Source organism: Phyllobates terribilis, unplaced genomic scaffold (assembly GCF_046119375.1).
Source record: "Phyllobates terribilis strain yellow unplaced genomic scaffold, ASM4611937v1 Scaffold_5__5_contigs__length_657084704, whole genome shotgun sequence".
Taxonomy (NCBI): Eukaryota; Metazoa; Chordata; class Amphibia; order Anura; family Dendrobatidae; genus Phyllobates; species Phyllobates terribilis.
In genome coordinates, this window is record NW_027362765.1 from 167,725,083 (window position 1) to 167,751,393 (window position 26,311).

At 42.7% G+C, this 26,311-nt stretch overlaps 1 protein-coding gene across 4 annotated transcripts in view; it reads right to left on the bottom strand.

Moving 5' to 3' along the window:
- RAPGEFL1 (Rap guanine nucleotide exchange factor like 1) overlaps positions 1-25,044 on the bottom strand; it is a 67,836-nt gene extending 42,792 nt beyond the window's left edge. Inside the window, exons 1-4 of one of the 4 annotated variants that reach the window (XM_073683376.1) lie at positions 24,906-25,044; positions 22,780-23,408; positions 6,016-6,094; positions 4,007-4,157 (exon numbers count right to left, since the gene is read on the bottom strand). In XM_073683376.1, coding sequence (XP_073539477.1) covers positions 4,007-4,157; positions 6,016-6,094; positions 22,780-23,170 — 621 coding nt within the window. In that variant the 5' untranslated portion in view covers positions 23,171-23,408; positions 24,906-25,044. Of the gene's footprint in view, positions 1-4,006; positions 4,158-6,015; positions 6,095-22,779; positions 23,409-23,689; positions 24,852-24,905 lie in introns of those variants that run through there. The other 3 variants (XM_073683377.1, XM_073683378.1, XM_073683379.1) reach the window with 3 other exon arrangements.
- Between the last annotated feature and the right edge of the window lie 1,267 nt (positions 25,045-26,311).

Consider the following 26,311-nt stretch of genomic DNA (forward strand, 5'->3'; position numbering starts at 1 on the left):
TTTTCTAACTCCCGAGTTACAGAAACAGCGTTCTTCATCATGATGTGCTGTTTCCATGACCCTCAATCATTTATATGAGAGTTAACGAACCAACATAGCTTGGTTGCTTTCAGCTTATTCTGTAGCTTCACCGCCAGTGGTTGGAGGTGGACAAAGTTATTCCGCCTCAGCTATAAATGGCTTTAAAATAGTTATCTCATCGTGGTAAATTGATAAAATTGCAAAGTACTTATAAAACAAGCAACTTTGCAATTTGCCTCTCATTAAAAATAATAAAAAATCAAGTTGGATTATTTTCTAGGCAAGGAGGGAGCACTGCTCTGAAGGTGGCCAAAACTATGCTGCAGAGGAAAAGCTGACTCTGATTGCAGCATGTGTGATCACTTTGTGATCCCGGCCATGCTGCCAGTCCAAACTATCAGTCAGGAGTAGTGTTGAGCATTCCGATACTGAAATATCGGGTATCGACCGATATTCGCGGCATCGGAGTTCCGATACTGAGTTCCGATACTTTTAAAATATTGAATACCGGAATCGGAAGTTCCCATAATGCCTGCGCTCTGCAGTGTCTCTGAAGGATGACAAGCTGGATGGCAGCGCTCAGCTTAGTGTACTTGTCATTTAGTGTTAAAGGATTTATTAAAAAAAATAATAGTGTTTTCATGCACCGTCTCTTTAAAAAAGCCGGCCGGCAATTCAGCATCGGTACCCGACAATTTAGAATAGAAAGAATAGAGCATCACACATAGATTAGATACATAGAAATATGTCAGTCACATACCTAATAAGTACAGTGACAGTGTTGGTTACTGTACTTGTCATTTAGTGTTAAAATAAAGGATTTATTAAAAAATAAAAAGGGCGTGGGGTTCCCCGTAATTTTAGTCTCTAGCGGAGGTTAAGCAGACAGCTGGGGCAGATGTTTGAAGCCTGGGAAGGGGGTAATACCCACGGAGCTTCCCAGGCTACTAATATCAGCCCCCAGCTGAATACCTAGCCTTTACGAGCTATTAAAATGGGGGACCCCAAAAAAAATGAAGTGGGGTCTCCCCTATTTTAATAGCTAGCAAAGGCTAGGCAGACAGCTGGGGGCTGATATTAATAGCCCAGGAAGGGTGCCATGAATATTGGCCCCCTCCCAGGCTAGAAACACCAGCCGTCAGCCGCCCCAGAAATGGCGCATCCATAGGATGCGCCAATTCTGGCACTTAGCCTCGCTCTTCCCACTGCCCTGTAGCGGTGGCAGTGGGGTAATAGGGCTGGGGTTGATGTCAGCTTATAATGCCAGCTGACATCAAGCCCAGGTTAGTAATGGAGAGGCGTCTATAAGACACCCCCATTACTAACCCCATAGTCAAAGTTAAAAAAAAAAACACAAACACCCAGAATAAAGTCCTTTAATTGAAATAAACACACAATTCTTTATTGTTCTAAATTAAACCATACTTACCATCACGGCCATTCCAGCTGAAGCCAATGTCTTCTGCAATAAAAGTAAAATAATAAACCAACATCATCCTTACCTTTCCATGGTTCCCACGACGGCTCCAGCTCTGCTAAATTCACATGACAGGCTGGATCGCAGCCGAAAGCTTCCATCCAGCTTGCCATGCCGCAGACACTGAGAAGCGCAGGCATGCTTGCGCTCCTCAGTGTCTGGCTGTGACGGCATAAAGATGAGCCGAGGTCATGTCCAATGAACTCGGCTCACCTCATGCACGTCACTGACAGCGTGGGAGAATTCTCCTGCGCTCAGCACTTGAGCAGGAGAATTCTCCCACGCTGGGATGGCATTGAGATGACAGGTTGGATCGCAGCTGAACGCTGCCATCCAGCTTGTCATCCTTCAGAGACACTGCAGAGCGCAAGCATGCCTGCGCTCTGCAGTGTCTATGAAGGATGGCATGCTGGATGGCAGCGCTCAGCTGCTATCCAGCCTGTCATCTCAATGCCATCCCAGCGTGGGAGAATTCTCCTGCTCAAGCGCTTGAGCAGGAGAATTCTCCCACGCTGTCAGTGACGTGCATGAGGTGAGCTGAGTTCATTGGACATGACCTTGGCTCATCTGGATGCCGTCACAGCGAGACACTGAGGAGCGCAAGCATGCCTGCGCTTCTCAGTGTCTGCGGCATGGCAAGCTGGATGGCAGCTTTCGGCTGCGATCCAGCCTGTCATGTCAATGTAGCAGAGCTGGAGCCGTCCTGGGAACCATGGAAAGGTAAGGATGAGGTTGCTTTATTATTTTACTTTTATTGCAGAAGACATTGGCTTCAGCTGGAATGGGGTTGATGGTAAGTATGGCTTAATTTAGAACATTAAAAAATTGTGTGTTTATTTCAATTAAAGGACTTTATTCTGGGTGTTGTGTTTTTTTAAATACTTTACTAGAAATTCATGGCGGTCATGTCTAATATTGGCATGACACCATGAATTTCGGGCTTAGGGCCAGCTGATAATGCCAAGCTGGCCCTAACTCCTTTATTACCCAGTGTGCCACCGCACCAGGGCCCTGGATGAGTTGGGTACAGCGCCAGAAGATGGCGCTTCTATGAACGCGCCATTTTCTGGGGTGGCTGCGGACTGCAATTTGCAGCGGGGGGGGGAGGCCCAGAAAGCTTGGGCCTCCCTGCGCTGTGGATTCCAGCTCCCAGCTGCCTAGTTGTACCTGGCTGGACATAAAAATAGGGCGAAGCCCCACGTATTTTTTTTTAAATTATTTCATGAAATTCATGAAATAATTAAAAAAAAAAGGGCTTCCCTATATTGTTGTGTCCAGCCAGGTACAAATAGGCAGCTGGTGGTTGGGGGCAGCCCGTTCCTGCCTGCTATATCTGGCTGGACACAAAAATAGGGCGAAGCCCCATGTATTGTTTTTTTATTATTTCATGAAATTCATGAAATAATAATAAAAAAAAAAAGGGTTACCTATATTGTTGTGTCCGGCCAGGTACAAATAGGCAGCTGGTGGTTGGGGGCAGCCCGTTCCTGCCTGCTGTACCTGGCTGGACACAAAAATAGGGCGAAGCCCCATGTATTTTTTTTTAATTATTTCATGAAATTCATGAAATAATAATAAAAAAAAAAAAGGGTTACCTATATTGTTGTGTCCGGCCAGGTACAAATAGGCATCTGGTGGTTGGGGGCAGCCAGTTCCTGGATGCTGTACCTGGCTGGCATACAAAAATATGGCGAAGCCCACGTCAAAATTTTTGGGGAAAATTAATTAAAAAATAATAAAAAAAAATAATAATTTAGGGACTGCATCTTTATTAACCCCTCACATGGAGGGGTTAATAAAGATGCAGTCCCTAAATGTGTTTTTTTTAAAACATTTTATTGAATTTTTCACCAAAAATTTGACGTGGCCTTCGCCATATTTTTGTGTCCAGACAGGTACAGCAGGCAGGAACGGGCTGCCCCCAACCACCAGCTGCCTATTTGTACCTGGCTGGAAACAAAAATACAGGGAAGCCCTTTTTTTAATTAGTTCATGAATTTCATGAAATAATTTTAAAAAAATTGCCGTGGGGCTTCGCCCTATTTTTGTGTCCAGACAGGTACAGCAGGCAGGAACGGGCTGCCCCCAACCACCAGCTGCCTATTTGTACCTGGCCGGACACAACAATATAGGGAAGCCCTTTTTTTTAAATTATTTCATGAATTTCATGAAATAATTAAAAAAAAAAATACGTGGGGCTTCGCCCTATTTTTGTGTCCAGCCAGGTACATCTAGGCAGCTGGGGGCTGGAATCCGCAGCGCAGATTTTTTGGGTATCGGTCCGATCCAATCCGATCCGATATTTCCCTATATCGGAAGGTATCGCTCAACACTAGTCAGGAGCGCACCGCTCCCTGGCAGGTAGGAAGCCAGAAGGCAGGGGAGCGATGCACTCCTGATGATTGAAGATGAGAAAACCCCTTTAAAGTAAAGCAAAGCAAGGACAACGCTGACAGTGGCTATATATTTGTATCCTGTTGTCCACATCAACATGTCGTCTTCTCTAACCTTGATAAGCTGAAAGGTCTTCTCCTCTTCTTGTAGAGAATCCTTGTAAGTGTCCAGTAGATGAAGAACAGCACAGAGCACAGCTTGCTTCTTTTGTACAGCATCACTTCCTTCCCATGTCGGTGAGCTATGTCGACTACAGCCGCAGAAAGTTTTCATATTAAGGGAAATTTCAATAAAAATATAAACCCATTCCAAATCGTGAAACATGATGAAACAATACATTTGTTTTGTTTCTCTACTCCTTCTTTATACTGTTTTGGTAATGGCTGTATTGTGTTTTTACCAAACAAATAGACAATCCCTTCCAACTGAAATGTTGTAATTAGATGCTATTTAGGACATGCGCTTAGCAGAGCCCTGTGTGTATGTGCACCGGGGGTCAGAGGGAATAGCCTTTGCCGGAAAGCTTTCTGTAATGTATTTACCAATTTAAAATCTTTGTTCTCAGAAGTGTCATAAAGCATTTGATACAGCTAACAAAATAGCACCATTTATGTCCATGATCTGTGTCTAGTATCCTAACTTAGTCCTATTTAAATGATTAAGACTAAACTGCAGTACCACTCATAGCCAATAAACAAGAGCGGCGCTGTTTCTGGGGAAAAAAGAAGACTATTTTTTTTCCTATACTGGACAACCCTAATCCTGAAAGAAACACAATAATGCTATTTTGTGGTGCCAGGCAGCAAATGTTAGGTCTTACTAATATAAATTCAAAGCTTCTGTAAAAGCTGTATGAGAACCGATAAAACTGAAGCTTCCTTATGGTTGTCTCTCTGTTCGTTAATCCTATAAAGCACTATATTAGTACTACCTTTTAAAGAGGACCTGTCACCAGGTCAAACGTGGCCAGTTTTTGCTCTTGTTTTATTCCAGTTGCTCTCCTAAGTATTCATCCTGTTTAAAATTTGCCATATGGTTCCAGAGATACAGGTCTTTATATTTAATGCTAATTTTTTGGTCTCTACAAGGAGGTGTTGACCACAGGATTCTCTGTGGGAGTGTTTTTAGGCTGGTGTGCATTATTATCACGCCCCCTTGTTAAAGATCATAAAAATTGGCAAAAATAAAAAGACTCGCATCCCTGGAACCGTATGGCGTATTTAAATTAAACAAAAATATATGTATCATTCAGGGGAGTAGTGGGAATAAAATAAGAGCAAAAAGTGGACACTTTTGACTTATTCACAAGCCTTCTGTAAAAAGTTGTATATTCTATGTCTAAGAAAAATCATACAATTACCTCCGTGAGAACTATGATGACAACTATATTGGTTATTGGCAAGAGTTCCCAAATACATGACAGTATATTTCTAAAATGAGGACATTTCAGTTATCTTAAAGAGGTTGTCCACTACGTTTGTATTGGTTGCCTATCCTTAGGATAGGTCATCAATGTCAGATCGGTAGGGGTGCGACATCCAGCACCCACCGCCGATCAGCTGTTCTAGGTGTCGGCAAAAACTGACCAGTTATGGAGCTGAACAGCTACGTCTACAGTATAGTGGCCACGGTTGGGTACTGCACATCCGCCCCCATTCAAATCAATAGTGGACTGATGAGCAGTACATGGCCGCAGCCCCTATACAGTAGACGGAGCTGTGCTGTACAGCTCCGTAAGTGGTCAGTTCCGGCCGCCGCCAACACTGAGAACAGCTGATCGGCGGGGGTGCAAGGTTTCGCACCCCCACCAGTCAGACCATTGATAACCTTTCCTAAGGATAGGCCATCAATGTTAAAGCAATGAACAACCTCTTTAATTTACAGGTGATTTTTCAAGGGCAAATTGTAAATGTAGAAAATATAAACATCCATCCAAGATACACAACATTCTTCATTTAGCTGTTCTTTAGTAACCTGAAAATAAACAATGCTGTGCATCTTACTACATCTGACCTGGTATATGTATAGTATATGAGCACATGGGCATAATACACCATAGTATACAGTATACATTAGTTCCCAGCATATAAACATTTATGCATAGAAAAACACTGGAAGGATATTACTGTTGTAACTGGACCAGCAGCTCTTCTGTCGGTATAAATAGGGTGTGGGTCAGTATAAAATCATCCAACGCTAATTCTGATGGAAGAGAAAAGAAGGATCACGTGGACTTGTATCCATGTAGAACCCACATGCAGGCTCACAACACTTATTTGGCAATGTCCTTATTCCATAATCTATACCAATGTCTGATCATCAGTTATGAAACACAAATATGTACCTGTAGTGTGTGCCCTGGCATGTCATAGTCGGTAACATTCGGCACACCCAATGACAGCATGTACTGAGACGTGCTACCTGATCTCTCATTACAAGGAGTAAACTGTGCACATAAACATCAGCAGAGCAAGATTACCTACAGTATACTCCACATCACAAAACACCAAACCCGTGTTCTGATAATCTACAATCAGGAGATCACTGTACATTATATAGTGATCCAGCGCTGTGTGATCATATCCTAATAATCTATAGTCAGGAGATCACTGTACACTATATAGAGATCCAGCACCATGTGATCCTGTCCTGATAATCTACAGTCAGGAGATCACTGTACATTATATAGAGATCCAGCACCATGTGATCCTGTCCTGATAATCTATAGTCAGGAGATCACTGTACATTATATAGTGATCCAGCGCTGTGTGATCATATCCTAATAATCTATAGTCAGGAGATCACTGTACACTATATAGAGATCCAGCACCATGTGATCCTGTCCTGATAATCTACAGTCAGGAGATCACTGTACATTATATAGAGATCCAGCACCATGTGATCCTGTCCTGATAATCTATAGTCAGGAGATCACTGTACATTATATAGTGATCCAGCGCTGTGTGATCATATCCTAATAATCTATAGTCAGGAGATCACTGTACACTATATAGAGATCCAGCACCATGTGATCCTATCCTGATAATTTACAGTCAGGAGATCACTGTACATTATATAGAGATCCAGCACCATGTGATCCTGTCCTGATAATCTATAGTCAGGAGATCACTGTACATTATATAGTGATCCAGCGCTGTGTGATCATGTCCTGATAATCTACAGTCAGGAGATCACTGTACACTATATAGAGATCCAGCACCATGTGATCTTGTCCTGATAATCTACAGTCAGGAGATCACTGTACACTATATATAGATCCAGCACCATGTGATCCTGTCCTGATAATCTATAGTCAGGAGATCACTGTACATTATATAGTGATCCAGCGCTGTGTGATCATGTCCTGATAATCTACAGTCAGGGGATCACTGTACATTATATAGAGATCCAGCGCTGTGTGATCCTGTCCTGATAATCTACAGTCAGGAGATAACTGTACATTATATAGAGATCCAGCACTGTGTGATCCTGTCCTGATAATCTACAGTCAGGAGATCACTGTACATTATATAGAGATCCAGCACCATGTGATCCTGTCCTGATAATCTACAGTCAGGAGATCACTGTACACTATAGAGATCCAGCACCATGTGATGCTGTCCTGATAATCTATAGTCAGGAGATCACTGTACATTATATAGTGATCCAGCGCTGTGTGATCATGTCCTGATAATCTACAGTCAGGAGATCACTGTACATTATATAGAGCCAGCACCATGTGATCCTGTCCTGATAATCTATAGTCAGGAGATCACTGTACATTATATAGTGATCCAGCGCTGTGTGATCATGTCCTGATAATCTACAGTCAGGAGATCACTGTACACTATATAGAGATCCAGCACTGTGTGATCCTGTCCTGATAATCTACAGTCAGGAGATCACTGTACATTATATAGAGATCCAGCACTGTGTGATCCTGTCCTGATAATCTACAGTCAGGAGATCACTGTACATTATATAGTGATCCAGCGCTGTGTGATCATGTCCTGATAATCTACAGTCAGGAGATCACTGTACATTATATAGAGATCCAGCACCATGTGATCCTGTCCTGATAATCTACAGTCAGGAGATCACTGTACATTATATAGAGATCCAGCACCATGTGATCCTGTCCTGATAATCTACAGTGAGGGGATCACTGTACATTATATAGAGATCCAGCGCTGTGTATGATCCTGTCCTGTTAATCTACAGTCAGGAGATCACTGTACATTATATAGAGATCCAGCACTGTGCGATCCTGTCCTGATAATCTACATTCAGGAGATCACTGTACACTATATAGAGATCCAGCACTGTGCGATCCTGTCCTGATAATCTACATTCAGGAGATCACTATACACTATATAGAGATCCAGCTGTGTGTTCCTGTCCTGATAATCTGCAGTCAGGATTATATAGAGATCCTGCAGTGTGTGATCCTGTCATAAAATCTACAGTCAGGATATCACTGTATATACAAATTCAGAAATGTGTAAACCTGTCCTGATAATCTACAGTCAGGAGATCACTGTATATTATGTAGATACCTAGCACTGTGTGATCCTGTCCTAATAATTAGAACAAGATCACACAGTGCTGGGTATATACGGTATATAATGTACTGTAGATTATTAGGACAGGATCACATACAGCACTGGGTATACAATATATATACTTATACATAGGTTTGCTGACTGTAGATTATCAGGACAAGACCACACATTGCTGGACTTCTACATACAGAGATCTCCTGACTATAGATTATTAATGCAGGATCACTATATAATGTACAATTATCTCCTGACTGCAGATTATCAGGACAGGATCACACAGCGCTTGATCTTTATTTACAGTCATCTCCTTACTATTTTATCAGGCAGGATCACACAACGCTGGATCTCTATATACAACGGTCTCCAGTCTATATATTATGAGGACAGGATCACACACTGCAGGATCTCTATATAATGAGCAATGATCTCCTAACTGTAGATTATCAAGACAGGATCACAAAGATCACACAGTGCTGGGTATATACAGTATATAATATACAGTGATCTCCTGACTGTAGATTAGTCAGGAGATCAATGTATATGATAGAGATTCAGCACTGTGTGATCCTGTCCTGATAATCTACAGTCAGGAGATCATTGTACATTATATAGAGATTCAGCACTGTGTGATCCTGTCTTGATAATCTGTAGTCAGGAGATCACTGCATATGACAGAGATCCAGCACTGTGTGATCCTGTCCTGATAATCTACAGTCAGGAGATCACTGTACATTATATAGAGATCCAGCACTGTGTGATCCTGTCCTGATAATCTACAGTCAGGAGATCATTGTACATTATATAGAGATCCAGCACCATGTGATCCTGTCCTGATAATCTACAGTCAGGAGATCACTGTACACTATATAGAGATCCAGCGCTGTGTGATCCTGTCCTGATCTAGTCAGGAGACCACTGTACACTATATAGAGATCCAGCTGTGTGATCCTGTCCTGATCACAGGCAGAAGATCTAAACATCCATCATAGCTTTTGTCACTTAGGGTGCATGTCATAAGAGAAATAGGGCGCCAATTGCACAAAATAAAACATTTTAGATAGATGGATATTTTGACTAGAAAAGGTTAAATCTCTCTTTCTCCCATGTGTTCCAGGGAGAGCAAACACAGTGACAGTCCTTACTGCCCACACAGCTGGTTAGTAACAGAGTAGGACAGGCCCACAGTTCTCAGCCTCACATTCTGCACCACTAAAGGCCTTAATAATAGCTCCACATTGCAAGTGGCAACATGAAAATGTGGGTAAGGCATATAATTTAACCCGTACAATAAATACCAGTTCTATTCTAGTAAACAATCAGTCTAAATATGCCAATTCTACAACGTATTCATGCGGGTATTAATGGGGGTGTCGCTTGTTACGGAGCCCTGTATGTTAGCCATGTATTGACATGCAGCTATTTCTCGGTACAGCAGAGTTCAGTTTTCACAGGAATAGTCAGTTCGCTTGATTTGCTGATTGAAGTGATGGGGGTGGGGATGTTCATGGGAACTTCAAGTCTGTTTTCAACCTGCTCTGCAATCTGTTCTGAGAAACGCTGTATATATGTACGGATGGCAGTTTGTTTCCAATCAGAACATTACACTGGTATTTGTTCAATACAAAAATTATTCCAAATACGGTAAATTCCATAAGGGTCAGTTCAGACGTAGCATTTGAGATGATGTTTTTGCTACCCAGCGAAGACATAAGAGACAAAAACCATGGGCTGTTTTACCAAGAGTTGCTGCAGTTTTGGTGAGCTGCCCCCCTGCTAGATAGGACTGAGGCCCAAATACTACCATGGGATAAATTGCAAATTTGTATGGATAGATAGATAAATGGTTGTATGGCTTCACAGAATAGTACCAAGAACTGGTTCCACTTACGGTATGTTCACACAGGGCAGATACTCCATGGTCTGGATTTACATTTTGTAGGGTGTTAATTTATCCGGGAGATTTTCATCAACAGATTTCACCCTTTACAATGAATGGGGTGAAATCTGCAAGAAATTTAGACTGCCACCTATTTGTCATGGATTTTAATGTGGATTTGATGCAAAATCCGCAGCAGATATTTCTTTTCCTGCTAATATTACGTCCATTCTGGATATACCCAAATGGTAGCATTTGCGCAGGATTTTCGACAGTGGAAATGTCTCATGGGGATGCAGCCTTAGGGATCAGGCAGACGTCCGTGCCAATCAGTCTGAGCACAGACCACTAAGGCCACGTTCACACCTTCAGTATTAGGTCAGTATTTTACCTCAGTATTTATAAGCCAAAACCAGGGGTGGAACAATCAGAGGAAAAGTATAATAGAAACTCGTCACCACTTCTGTATTTATCACCCACTCCTGGTTTTGGCTTATAAATACTGAGGTAAAATACTGACCAAATACTGAACGTGTGAACTTAGCCTAATGCACGGTCTGACCGTGGATCTCCTGACCCAGGCGTGAAAGCTTCATGTATTTCTATGAGGCTGTCACTCTGGGGTCAAGAAAGTCATGGCCAGTCCGTGCATTGCTGTCCAATTTGCACGGAGGTCTGAATGAGCCCTTCTAATCACAAATTCGTCAATTATCAGTCTTATTTTTGGTTTGATTTATTATTTGTCCATTAATAATCTTTATCTATTTTTTTTTACTAGATTCACACAATGTTAGGGGTCATCTTTTAGTGTATAAGACAGGGTTAATATTCACAGTGTGTTAATGTGTGCATGTCATTAGCAACAAAAACACAACAGCCAGGCTGCACAAACAGGTCCAGGGCAAATATATGCCAGAATACAGGTGTCAACAGTCCTAGTTCCCAAAGCCAGAATATCAAGCAGAAGAAAGGAAAAGGTTCCCAGCAGCCATTTAAAAAGAGGAAAGTTCTTCATTTGGGCTCACAGAAAATACACAACATATCGGCCGACACAGAGGCCTTTGTGCACATGCACAATTGCATATATCTATCTCTGCATTGTAACAGCAGCACAAACTAAACTTTGGCCACGTGACCAGGACCACCCTAACCTAAGTCTTACCTATCCAAAGTATAGGATAGAACAACCACTGAGGCCACTACCTTATAGCTGGAGTGGGGACTTTTTGCCCATGTTGGAATCAAGCAGCAGTCAAGCATGCATACTGCCACTCCATTTACTGGGCTGTCTGCTGCAGTTTTGATAAAATCACTGTTTTATCAGCAGGAGATTATCACTAGAGGACTAGTAAACCTGTTGCCATGTTGTCATCCATATTTTTTAGCTCTGTGTAACCCCGCCCCCAACACTGATTGGCAGCTTTCTGCCTATGCACAGTGTACACAGAACACTGACAATCAGTGGTGGGGGCAGGGTTATATAGAGTAGATCTGCAGCAGATAAGACAGGGATTTTATCAAAGCTACCTTAAGAGCCCAGTATGTTTCACATTGCTGGTATCGGTACCTGCCCCTACATCAGAAGGGGCGTAAGGATCGTTGTCGCAGAGGGTGCGACCCTGACCAGGCCAATGGGAGGGGGGCTCATCGACACTAGCGGCTATTACAGCAGGATGTGGATCCAAGGACACACATTTGGCTGAAATGTATTACGGCACTTGATGTCGGCATACCCGTCACGGGCAAGCCAGAGTCGGCTGCCGACCATTGCACCAGCTATGGAGGAGGATGTCACATGTTGTGGAAGTGGGGAAAGGTAAGAATTGTTTAGTTTTTTTAATGTATCAGAGAAGAGCAGCAGATGGAGGAAATTATTACTGGAGGGGCCCTGAATGGGATACATTATACCAGAAAGGGGCCCAGGATGGGGGACATTATTTCAGGAAAGGGTCCAGGATGGGGGACATTATTACAGGAAGGGGTCCGTGATGGGGACATTATTCCAGGATGGGAGGCATTATTACATGGGGACTAAAAGGTTTGTTTTTATAGGATCTAGAAGGCTACAAGGGTCCATACATCTGACCAAAATGCCGGTGGGGCCCAGTTTCAAATTTTGCATCGGGGCCCTTCAGACTCTAGTTACGCCACTGGCTCTCCGATGGGGCAGCAAAAACCCAGTGACAGATTCCCCTTAACTTGGATATATACATTAATCCAAAATTTATGAAGAATTAAAATATCGACTAATTTAATTCATCAAGGGAAATTTAACAATGAATGTTCCCACATATTTTCTGCAGACTTCCAGAGCCGAGGTCCAGCAGAAATGACTGCAGCGAATATATACCACTGCAGATATCACTGTGAAAAAGATGCAGGGAAGCTGCACATTTCACCCTTTGCTTATCAAAGAGTGAAACTCCCACGTACATCTGAAACCCGCAGCTCCTGTCAATTTATACTGTGGATATATTTTGCAGCATGTGCATGAGATTAATAAAAACGTAGCAGATTTTCTGCAAGCAAATACGCAGCAAAAAAGTGTTTTATACCAAGAACACCATAATGAATCTATCTGGCTAAACAGTAGCTTCTTATAGCACGGTGGCTCAGAGGTTATCTGCTGGGGTCCTGGGTTCAAATCCCACAAGGATAACATCTACAAGGAGTTTGTATGTTCTCCCCGTGTTTGCGTGGGTTTCCTCCGGTTTCTCTGGTATCCTCCCACACTCCAAAGACATACTGATAGGGAATGTAGATTGCGAACCCCAATGGGGACAGAGATGATGATGTCTGTAAGGCGCTAGGGAATATGATAGCGCTATATAAGTGAGTAAAGTAAATACTGTAATAGATTAGCATCTTTCGAAACAGAAGGAAGTATGAAGTGGAGATACTTGCTAGATCTTTGATAACCAGCGAGTAAGTCTGTGGGAGGAAAAGTAGATTGAACAAATCTCAGTTTATGAGTTTTGTCTGAAGTTTTCCTCCAAATCTTTATACCTTGCTACAACCAGAAATATTATATAACTAGAGATGTCTTTAGATAAGTTCCTACAATAAGTTTTTGGTGAGTTTTTGACGCTGTATATTTTAGTGGAGCAAAAAACCCAACATATTACAATTCCAGCAAAGTGAATGGGATTTATAGTAATCTCATGACCAATGTGCTTGTTTTTTATGCTGCATAAACTGACCTGTGGTGCCTTTTTGCAATCCACAACATGACAATTTCTCTTGAGAGTATGCTGGAATTGCATTAGATGCGGAAACTCCGCAGGTAAAAAATGCATATGCAAAAAACACTAAAAATGTGCATGTAATCAACACATGGCTGTAACCAGGCTTGGACTGTCTCACCGGAGAGCAAGACAATTCCCAGGTGGGCCCCTGTGAAGGAGTGCTGATAATAAGCCATGCTAATACACTTGATTTAATATTTACAGAAAAATTCATCATCTAATCATCAACAGTGGGTCCTTGGATTCTATGTCACTGGTGGACCCTTGCCAGCCCAGTCTGACACTGACTGTATCAATAAAGTTTTGTCAAAGCCAAATACCAGGAAGTATCAAAAACAAAGCAGCTTTATTTAAAATATGACACACCAAAAAGAGACAAAAACACAATAAAAATTTATGTAAAAAAATCCAATCACGAAGGCAATGAAAAAAGACGCCAGTAACCTAATTTAGCTAATATGTGCAGAAAAGCTGCAGAAAATCTGCAATGTCAAGAACTCACTGTGGAAATGAAGCCTTAGGGTATCTGTACATATGACGTCTTTTAGACTCAGATGCAAACCCCTGAGTTTTTGAAGCGGAAGATGCTTCAGGATAATGCTGGCAGAGTTTTTCCTGAAGCGTTTTCTTTAGTGTGTTTTTGGTCGTCTTTGCCACTGGTGTTTTTTTTTTAACTGTGTATATAAACTACTGAGCGGTTTCCTAACAGAAGCCACTAGAAGAATGGTCAGGTCACTTCGTTTAGCCGCTTCACAGCTTTAGAAGCCTGAAGTGTTTACAAGAAGCTCAAAAAGACTGAATATATGCACAGCAAGTCGTTTTGGCATTGCAATGGATATGTTCATTCTCTTTAGCATTCTTGTAAGCGCTTTTTCAAGTGGATTTCAGGTAGAACCCTCCTGAAATAGTCGTGTTGTGCACATATGCTTACCCCTCCTCATACTAAAGCAGTGATCCCCAAGCTTTCTTACCTCGAGAACCACATTCAGCTCTCTGAGATGGTTGCGAGCCACATCCAGAGCCTCCATGAAGAGTGACATTCAGCTCCTGCCTCCGCCACAGTAGTGACACCCAGAGCCCCCATTATCGGTATAATGACAGTCAAAGTATCCCCAAATAAATAACATTAAGGCAATATACCTACATCCAGGGGTTCCCATCTTACCTACCTTCAGTATTCTTGCATCAAGTGGTCCCACCACACTATCACAACCAGCTCCAAGCACCCCTCTATCTGGCATTATCATCCTATGTCCAGCTTAGTACTTATCTCTCCAACCCCAATGCCAGTATATGTGCATCCAGATCTGCTCTTCTGTGCAGGGCTACTCACCAAAGTCACCATCTGGAGACCTGCTCTTCATAGCTGTTTGCTAAACTTGGTGCTAATGTACCAAGCTGACAGATAGCCGTGAGTCACACATCATAGACCCGCAAGCCACAGGTGGCTCCCGAGACACAGGTTGGGGATCTCTATCCTAAGGCCTCATTCAGACGTCCGATTTTCACGTACAAGTGCTATTCGTGGTTTTCACGGATATCATTCTCACTTTTGATAGTCCATGGGGCCATTCCCATTTTCGTGATTTTTCAAGTGGTCTATGGAAAGTCGCAGAGACATGTCTGATTCTGATCTGAGGATCGAATCAAAATAATCAGCAATGCAAGTCTATGGGTCAGTGAAAAAATCGGACTGCACTCGGATGCCGAGTTTTATGAACTGTCACACAGGGGAATGTGGAGAAACTTTTTTTTTTCTCCACGTACGAGAAAATCAGATGGATGGCACTGAGACCAGTTTCTGATCAAACCCTGATCAAAGTAATCTGCCCATATGTCTCATACGTGAGCTAATCAGAAGTCTGAATGAGGCCCAAGTCTCAATGGTGATCACACCAGGAGCAGTAAATCTCCGTCAAGAGCAGGTGAAATCATTTAAAAGCAGAGTTACGCAACCCACAGCTTACATTGACAGACATCAATCCTATCATTTCTTACTTATCCAGTTCTGGTTACTAGGCTTAGCATCTGTGTTTTAATCAGACCTAAAAATATCACTCTTAGCCCTCCATATAAAGCAGAAGTACTGACACCAGCGTGCTAAACCAGTCAAGGCATCACCTAAAGATTACACATTCACATTAACACCTGCATGAGAATTATTTGATGGTAAATTGGCATTTTGTTTGAAGGACATTCCACTTTCTATTTTTTTTCCTACAATTTTTTTTATTTCTAGAGGAGTTCCTATATTGCTATTATACAGGATCTAAAAGTTTCCAGAGTACAATGTTCTTATGCCAATGGAATTACTGCGTGCATGAGCCACTAAGGGGTTATTTTCATGTTCTTTAATGATTCATATTGAAAAGTGCTCTCTGAAAAACAGAATAATTTTTAATGTTCTTGTCCTGCCCTTTGCCTAGGTTACTGGTCACTGCTCCAGTCTAGTAGCAGTGGCCAAAAAGTCATCGAGCTTTACTTCGATAAAGCTTGTAAGTGCTGCTCTGACGCAGGCCAGATCGCTGGAGTACACCGATAGTTCCCTATCCAGCCATCCTTAGTGTCCCTGAGTGCCTCTGATGCTGCAGAGGAAAAACTGCCTCTGCTTGCAAAATTGACAGCTCACAATTCAGGACAGCACCGTCGCTGGCAAGCAGGAAGCTGGGAGGCATGGGAGTGTTGTGCTCCAGAAGAGAGATGAGACAACCCCGTTAAATGTTTTCTCAAATGGGAGTCATCGGTTCGGCACCCCAGCAAATAGCTGATTTTACCAAAGTGCAGTGCCAGCCACACTGTAGCAAACCCATCTCTATGATGTTCATAAACCCAAAAATGGCATATGTGCAAGGGTCACCTTGAAGAGAAAACCCTTACGGAGGGCATGTAATCTCTTCTGATATGTCTGCTTAGTAAATACTTGAGTTCCCTAAAACAGAACAATTTTGGAGCATCTAATGTATTTGTTAGAACCCTCCTGTTTGTTTTTTTCTATCTTGTGGTTTGCGGTCATGTGACCATCTGCCTTTATATTCCAGCTCCGCCCTTCTGGCTGTGCTGGACTTCAGTGTTTGACTGTTTCTCTAGCCAGGTGCTTCTGTGCCTTTCTCTGTCAAGTTCACTTGGTCCTCTGGACCTCTAGTACTTTTTGTCAGTTTGTCTTTTGTGTTCTGAAACAACTTCTGTTTAGGAGGTGTCCTAGTTTTGTCCCAGTCCTTAGTCATTTTAGGGACCCCTCCCTTAATTCTATAGGTCTTCGTTCAGACTAGCCGAGGACTAAGGCGGGTCTGTTCACTAGGAACAGGCAGCCCGCTACATCGTAGGGATTCAGCTTAGTCTTACTGTAGGGACAGCTTTCCCCTATCTTTCCTTAGTACATGTTGCAGATCATAACAGTATTAACAGTTTGACAACCAGGGCTGTGGAGTCGGAGTTGGAGCCCATTTTGGTGGAGTCGGAGTCGGTATTAAAATGTACCAACTCCAACAATATATAATAAATTGGGTACAGTAGTTCAATGCAGTTTGTGGGGAATATGTTTTCATAAGAATTTGGGAAAGTTCTGAAATGTCCTATAAATGTCTGTCCTATTCCTGATCTAAGGGTCTAGACTTTTAGCTGAGATAAATCTGTGCTACAGTAAATTTATCACTTAAACATAAGCCATGTATGAGGGAGTCGGAGTCGAGTCGGTGTCACGGAAATTGAGGAGTCAGAGTCGGAGGTTTGGCTTACCGACTCCACAGCCCTGTTGACAACTGGGTGTTATTATTCTCCTTGACAAAGGGGCGTGTTCCTACACAGTCTGACACTGTCAACCAGGGCTGTGGAATCAGTAAGCCAAACCTCCGACTCCTCAATTTCTATGACTCCGACTCTGACTCTCTCATACATGGCTCATGTTTAAGTGATAAATTTACTGTAGCACAGATTCATCTCAGCTAAAAGTGTAGACCCTTAGATCAGGAATAGGACAGACATTTATAGGACATTTCATAACTTTCCCAAATTCTTATGAAAAAATAATCCCGACAAACTGCATTGAATGACTGTAACCAATTTTAGGAGTCGGAGTCTGTCCATTTTATACCGACTCCAACTCCACCAAATGGGCTCCGACTCCACAGCCCTGCTGTCAACACTGATTGGACAATGTCACAACCCCCAACGTGTATTCATAACATTGCAGAAGGAAAAACAGGAACAGCACAATGAAGAATTATAAGAAAATATGCTACAGAATAGCTGCATTATATAAAATACTATTATATACTAAAACAGAAATGACAGGTAACAAGTCTTCTTTAAGGACATAAAGGGGTTTTCCCATGAACAGAAGTTCATTTTAATCAATAGATCTTGGAATAATAATAACTTCCACAATTGGATGTGTTTAAATAAAATGTTCCTGTGCTGAGATAATCTTATAAATGTGCCCCTGCTGTGTACTGTGTAATGGCTGTGTCTGACCGTACAGGAACATGGTCTGATCATACCACATCTCCTGGGCAGGGGAGGAAGAAAAAGAGTGTACAGATAGGACAGCACGGGATCACAGCTAATTGTTTCTTTGAAGTAAAACATTGTTTTAAAACAGGCAGGGAAATGTTTTACCTCACAAAATGAATCAGCAGCGATCCCCTGCTGTAATGTCTGTATACTGTTTCGTTCCCTCCCCAGCACAGGAGTTGTAGTATGATCAGACCATGTCCCTGTATGGTCATTACACAGCCATTACACAGTACACAGCAGGGACACATTTATAAGATTATCTCAGCACAGGAACATTTTATTTAACCACATCCAATTGTGGAAGTTATTATTATTCCAAGATCTATTGATTAAAATGAACTTCTTTTTAGGAAAACCCCTTTAAAGGAGTAATGCGATATATATGTTTTCTTTCAAAAGGCAGGGAATGTGATGAAACAAGCCACCAACGCTGTGGTCCCTGCTGGTCAGTGTTTCATTTTGGCCAGCTTTTCTAAGTAGCAGTGCGGATATACCATTATTGCTACCTGTGCAGCTGCCCAAGAAGTAAGGGGCCCACTAGTCCCACCAAAGCAACTAAATTGTGCATTGTGATAAGCTTTTGGACTGTAAATGGCCAATATATTGTTGTTGCACAGGGGCCCTCTTCTGTCAGTGTCCACCCCTGCATCTAAGCATGTGACCGCTGCTGCAAATCACAGGCTTCAGTGGTATTAGATAGCACATCACTGCCTGTAGTGGTCACATGCTTAGATGGCGCATGATCTGCAAATTGGTGGCAGCTTAAAGGGGTTAGTATTGATGATTTTACTGTTTTAGCACATTCCTAGCCTTTAAAAAAAAATACTGGACAACCCCTTTAAGCACATTGATATTATTCTCAGAATTTTTCTCTCCACTGTCATCTTTGCCTGTTTTTATAAGAAAAATCAGAACAGATAAAATCAAATGTGAGATTTTTGTTAGCGGACCCTGTTAATTTCATCATCATAATCCACCACCATAGTCATGTCTACTGAGACTACTCTGACAAGGCTGGATGTTTCCCCTGGATAAACTGCACCACAAGTGTCTAGAAGCCACTTGTTAACTCTTTAAATTATAGCTCTGGAAGTTCACAGGAAATTGATTTCCACTACAGCAATATTACTAGACCCGTCATAGTTAGACCAAATGATCCTATGGGTAACCACTATACTTACGACCCTGACTGTAAATATATTTTCTTTTACAGGCATGGTAGAAAAAATGGCTTCTGTTAATAATGAAAGCCATCAGGCTTTGACACATACGTCACCCAACAGATCCAAGGGATTACTGATGGGTCGCTCTAAAACTCTGAAATAACCCACCAACATACCAAAAGTGTAAAATTATCTATAATTATAGGTTATAGAAGAGAATGAAAAGAGTTTTCCAGGACTTTTATATTGATGGCCTATCCATGGGAATATTTATCAACGTGGGTGTTCGCCTGGGAGGGATTGCACCTTTAATCGGCTGATCAGCAGGACCACCACCAACCTGATATTACTGGCTTATCTTTAGGATAGGCGATTAGTATTAAAATCCAAGAAAACACCTTTAAAGGAATAGTCTCATTTTATTGTATGGGCAAAATTGCAAAGTGCTTGTATAAACAAGCCGCTTTGCAATATATCTATTGTTCTCAAGAGCAAAGGGATTTTTAATCCTGTAGTGTACAGTTTGTTACCAAACTGAGGGCTCTGGTCTCTTAGACAAGAAATGCACACTACAAGCTTTTTGCTATAGAGCTTGTAAGGGCTGCTCTGAAGCTGGCCAGATCACTGAATAGGGCCATCCTGAGTGTCCCTACAACGCTGCCCTGCCGGCAGCATGGTAACGCACAGCATGCCGAAATCCCAAACAGTTAATCTACAGGAGAGCACTATTCCCTGGCAAGCTGGAAGCCAAGAGACTGGGGTGTGCTGCACTCCTGAAGGTGGAAACATGAGACAACCCCTTTAAGTTTCTTCATCGTGTGATTGATGCTTCAACTAGAAATTGTCATAAGCAATAATGATAATTTTACCCTTGAAAATCCCAATAACAATCGTTTCTGACTAATTCTAATACTAGTCATTGATCTGAGTAATCACATTCATAGGTTTTTTTATTAGTTGGCAATCATTCTCTAATAGCAGTAATAATTACCAGCTTTTTTGGGGCCATTTTAGCCTAATCCAATTTTTTCCTATAATTTTTCGTCACAGTAAATAAAAAAAATCTATCTCCCAATTATGACATTGAAAATACTCACATACAGTGCTGTCCGGCCTGATGGGCGCCTCTGATCTTGGACCCGCGCCTCCTCTCTTCCTACCATCTCCGTCCTCCTTCCCTGCTTCGTGTGGATGATGCATCCTACGTCGCCCACACAGTGCCTCCCAATCACGATCCTGCGCAGGCGCACTTCTCTCTGCGCTGTCGAGGGCAGAACAAAGTACTGTAATGCGCATATTCCAGGGAAGGCCAAAGAGCGCCGATGACCCAGAAGTAAAGCCAGCACATGCGGACTACAGTGCTTTGCTCTGTCCTCGGCAGGGCATAGAGAAGTGCGCCTGCGCAGGAGCATGATGGAGGACACTGAGTGGATGACGTAGGATGCATCATCCACACAAAGCAGGGAAGGACGGTGATTGAAGGAAGAGAGGAGGCGCCGGATCAACACCACATACGCCCATCGGACCGGACCACACGATCTGTGAGTATAATAAAAGGTGTTTTTTGAGATCTGCAGACTGGATTGGGGACTTTTTTGCAGCATTCTAGTATGCTGCAAAAGAGGCCTTATTGGTGGTGGCCGTAATTTATAACTTTATATGGGGAAAACATGGTGACACGTTCAGTTTAATTTCAGGTTGGTAGACCTGCGATCATTCCATGCATGACGGTCCATACTTTTTTTTAAGCATTCTGTCATGTAACTCAGTGTGTATGAGTGGAAATAAGTATTTTCAAACTTTACAGAGGTTTTCTGGTTTTGGAAGACACCTCTCCCCCTCCTACAGTTTGTGAAATAAAAAAAGCTGTTTTTTACTCACCCTCCCCGGGTCCATCGCTGAGTCTCTAACTCTGCTCCCAGTGTCTCTTATTGTCTTCAGCACTACCATAACCTCAACAGCTCTGTAGTCAATAACTGTGCTCAAAGACTCTGTTCAAGTTGATGGCACGAATCACTCAAAGCCGCTGAGCTCACTGATTGGCTGCAGCGCTTTCGATGTGATATCAGTGCTCCAGATAATAATAGACACAAAGAGCAGTGGTATAGACTAAGCAGTGGACCTGGGGAGGGTGGGTAAAGAACAGTTTATTTTTTTTTTTTAAACAAACTGCAGCTGGCAAGAGGGGTTTTTACAAAAATGGAAACCCCCTTTAAGAGAGATTTTAAAGTGAACCAGTTGCTAGTTTTTTTTACTTATGAACCATGCTTATCACCTTTAAAATCATGTAAATGGGGTTCCTACAACCCCTTTATACTCACAGAGGTGCCCCTGCATACCTCCGAAATAAGTTTTTTATCCATGTCCTGTGCAGCATCCACATCTGAGGGTATAAAGGGGTTGCAGGAACCTCATTTACATTCTTTTAGAGGTGATGGGCATGGTTTATAAGGCAAAAAACTGGTGACAGGTTCCCTTTAAGTAAACTTTAACCATGAAAAGCTGTCAAGAAGGGCATTTTCTTGTACCTGTAGTCATCATCAGTCTCGACATATAAGCATAAGACTCCTTGTACTGAGTAACATCCCTAATTTAAAAGAGGGATATTTCATGTTAAAAACATTTACCATCTGTCCACTTGATTTGGGAAATATGATAGATCTGTGGGGGTTATGACCACTGGGACCCCCACGATTGGTAGAACTGGGGACCCTGCCCACCACTTATCCCCAACTGCCTGACTCCAGCAAGGAGGAGTTTGAATGGAGCTTTGGGTGAACATGTGCTCTGCTGCACCATTCAAAATCTGTGGGACTCACAAAAATGACTAAATGGATCTGTCCATTGGACAGGTAGTGTTTCAGTCTCTAATTTTGCAGTAGACACCAATTATCACTGGTAAACCTTCTGTCTACTAGTGCCTCATATGTTTGGGCAGATTGTTCTGCATTGACAGTGCAGCACTAACTGGTACCAATTCTTGAACCTTTTAACACTGAATATATATCAGATTGACTCCTTGCATTAGGCCGTGTTGGTCCAGTGCGCAGTAAATATATCGGTCATAGTGTCCACCGTTATTACCTTGCAGGTCAGCATCTATATGAACATTGTATGTTTTCCATGTATTTATGTTGTTCTCTATGCCTGGACTTCAAAATCATACTAATAGGAAAATTGTCTTCCTATGAAATTAGCGTTAAAGGCATCTTAGCACTCAATGTAAATAGAAACCTATACACCCATAAGAAGTCTCTAACCTTCTCCAGATACATGGCCTACAAAACGGATATTGTTATTTCCTAAGGGACGTCATATACCAGTTTGTGACACACAATGTGAATCACCGGCTTCATAAAAAAACAAGGCATAATCACTATATAATATGCAGAAGATGTTTACTAATCCTCTGTGTGTCAAGATTACTCCACATTTCTGGAAATTCCATTATTCATGGTCCAGGCATAATGTACCATTTGTACCATCCCATTTATATATCATCCATTTTGAGCCTTAACCCTTTACTTACCAGCTGCATCGCTCAGTCTAGGTGCAGTCAGTAACTGGTCCAGTACTCTGCCCAAGAGAGCTTCTGGGGTATCCGGGGCAAGAAGTGGTCCAGGAGGGGTAAGGGACCATCCAACAGACCCTGGCGGTGGTGTCAAAGGCTCTGAAGGTGACAGTTCATCAGATGAGAAGGAGAGTGGTGAGCGTAGTCCATCAGGCAGCTCTAGGCAGTCATGAGAAGGTTGTGGAGCTACAGATGGGTCTTCTTCAACTTTTTCACCACTAGAGGAATCTCCCGGGGTATCACGCAGAAATGAAGGCAAAATTTTGGACACACTTTGCCTACGGTGTAGATTTCTGGGACCTGACAGATGGGAGCTCTGCTTCTTTAAGAATTTCTCCAAAGGCTTCATGGTTTGAGGGTGCAAATGGATGAAAATGGAAAGGTAGGGGGCAGAGCCCCCCCAAACATATGAGGCACTAGTAGACAGAAGGTTTACCGGGCACCACGGAGCAGAACATGAATGTACATAAGAAGCTACTAACAGTAATGGGCTCCTTTTATCAAAAAGAGGAGGTCGCTCAAAAACAAGATCCTGGATGTAGGGAAAATGTCCACCCGCTTAACTCAGTGCACATCGAAGGAATATCCTGATGATAAATGAAAGTCTATTACACAAAAATAACCAGATTGTTCAAAAATATACAAAATATCAGAAGTGTATGGGAGGATATATGACCCAGACTTGAAATACCCTCCAAAAACAGAGCAAGGTCAGGACCCAGCAATGGTCAAAGCATGGGCCCCATATGCCGGTAATATAAAGTGAGTGCAATGATATAGATTACAAATAAAATGGGAATGGGATGCGGTGGGAAGTGTTAGTCCCTGGAGGGTTGTAGGCATGAGATTGGTGCCCTCACTATCTTACCCACTGCCCATGTCTGCAGTCAGCAGGTGCCAGACGCTCTCCGCACTGACGGATAGACAGCACCTGTCTCTGCTGCTGTCTCTGCACTGGTCTCCAGCTGTCTCAGCTTGTAGGCTCCATGTACAATGTTCTCTGTAGTCTCAGCAATGAGGATGCCCAGTCCTTCACCTGGCAGCTCTTCTGCAGCCTAGTGCCCAGTGTCCCTCTCCTCTTCCTCAGACTGTCTCCCCTCTTTCTTGCCCCCCTCCTCCTTTGTTCCCCCTCCGCTTTTCTTTGCTTCTTCCCTGGCTTCCAAGAGGAGGGAGGGGGAGAGAAGCAGAGGGAGGGATGTTAGGGGGGATGCTTAATTAAAAGCTGTGATCCTGACAGCACAGAAGCCGTGTGTGAGGAGGCATGTGCGGTGTGATGTGTAATATTTAATGTTATATGCCCCCTCCCCTATTCTATGTGTAGAGAGCGTGCAATGTGGGGGTGTGCGCTGCACCCTAGCTTATGAGGAGGGTCTCCCTGTATAGGGTAGGAGGGACCCACAATGATGAGAGGTCCCTGGATGTGTAGGGGGAGGGGGGAGGCAGGGACAGTCACTGTGTGCATGCGTGTGTCCCTTCCCTCCCTACTGCCCTCATCTCTCCCCTCCCTCAAGATCTACCTGTCTCTCTGCACCCTCCCTCTGGCAGCTGTATCCCCAGCCTCACACCTCTGACAATGCCGCCACCTCCTCTATAGTAACAGGAGGACCAACAAATACAATTAACCCTTCTCTATAGACAGATGTACCCCAAGTTCTCATCTCATAAAAGGCACCCTTTTTTTTAAAGGAACACCTAAATGAACCCTGAGGCTTTATGGAGACGCCATTAACCCTGCATTACATACACTAAGCTACTTAAAAAAATATTGATGACCCCTCAATCTCCAGGTTTCCACCTAGCGTCACATACTACACCTGCCCATAATGATCTGCAGACACATGGCATCAGCAAAACACAGAACTACCCGCCACCTCCCCACTCACCATGCCTTGTAACCTGTTACTACATAATGTTCCATTTCCCATTAATATGCCCATGTATATTATTTGATTACAGGTATTTTACTGCCTATAGTTTTACTACGGGTGCCCAGTCCCTAACAATGATGCCCACCCACCACAGGTTCCAGTTTAGTATGCTACCCCCTCCCCTATAGCACTATTGTCACTTTTTCCCCAGGTCACCTCCATACATCGCTGCGATCCTGGCTTCCTTCTTCTCTGATGTGACAGCTCCCCCTCCCCCTATCCTAAGTCCAGGTACAGGGTGTGAGTCACCCATGTGCTGCACGCCCTGAAGACACATCATGCTCCAAATACTGTGCATTTATAGTAATAGGAGGAGATATAGGAGAGGTTATATGGAGTAATAGGAGGAGATATAGGGGAGGTTATATGGAGTAATAGGAGGAGATATAGGGAGGTTATATGGAGTAATAGGAGGAGATATAGGGAGGTTATATGGAGTAATAGGAGGAGATATAGGGAGGTTTTATGGAGTAATAGGAGGAGATATAGGGAGGTTATATGAAGTAATAGGAGGAGATATAGGGAGGTTATATGGAGTAATAGGAGGAGATATAGGGGAGGTTATATGGAGTAATAGGAGGAGATATAGGGAGGTTATATGGAGTAATAGGAGGAGATATAGGGGAGGTTATATGGAGTAATAGGAGGAGATATAGGGGAGGTTATATGGAGTAATAGGAGGAGATATAGGGGAGGTTATATGGAGTAATAGGAGGAGATATAGGGAGGTTATATGGAGTAATAGGAGGAGATATAGGGAGGTTATATGGAGTAATAGGAGGAGATATAGGGAGGTTATATGGAGTAATAGGAGGAGATATAGGGAGGTTATATGGAGTAATAGGAGGAGATATAGGGAGGTTATATGGAGTAATAGGAGGAGATATAGGGGAGGTTATATGGAGTAATAGGAGGAGATATAGGGGAGGTTATTATGGAGTAATAGGAGGAGATATAGGGAGGTTATATGGAGTAATAGGAGGAGATATAGGGGAGGTTATATGGAGTAATAGGAGGAGATATAGGGGAGGTTATATGGAGTAATAGGAGGAGATATAGGGAGGTTATATGGAGTAATAGGAGGAGATATAGGGAGGTTATATGGAGTAATAGGAGGAGATATAGGGAGGTTATATGGAGTAATAGGAGGAGATATAGGGGAGGTTATATGGAGTAATAGGAGGAGATATAGGGAGGTTATATGGAGTAATAGGAGGAGATATAGGGGAGTTATATGGAGTAATAGGAGGAGATATAGGGAGGGTTATATGGAGTAATAGGAGGAGATATAGGAGGTTGATTAAGGAGTAATAGGTGGTGATATAGAGTTTTAGAGTAATAGGGAGAGTATATGGAGTAATAGGAGGAGATATAGGGAGTTTTATGGAGTAATAGGAGGAGATATAGGGAGTTATAAGTAGGAGAGTATAGGAGATATAGGTGGTAGATGGAGTATGGGAAGAGGAGATATAGAGAGTATTGAGTTAGGAGGATATAGGGGAGTTATGTGGAGAGTAATAGGGAGGTTAGAGTGGTGTTAGGGGAATAGGGTTTTTTTTAGA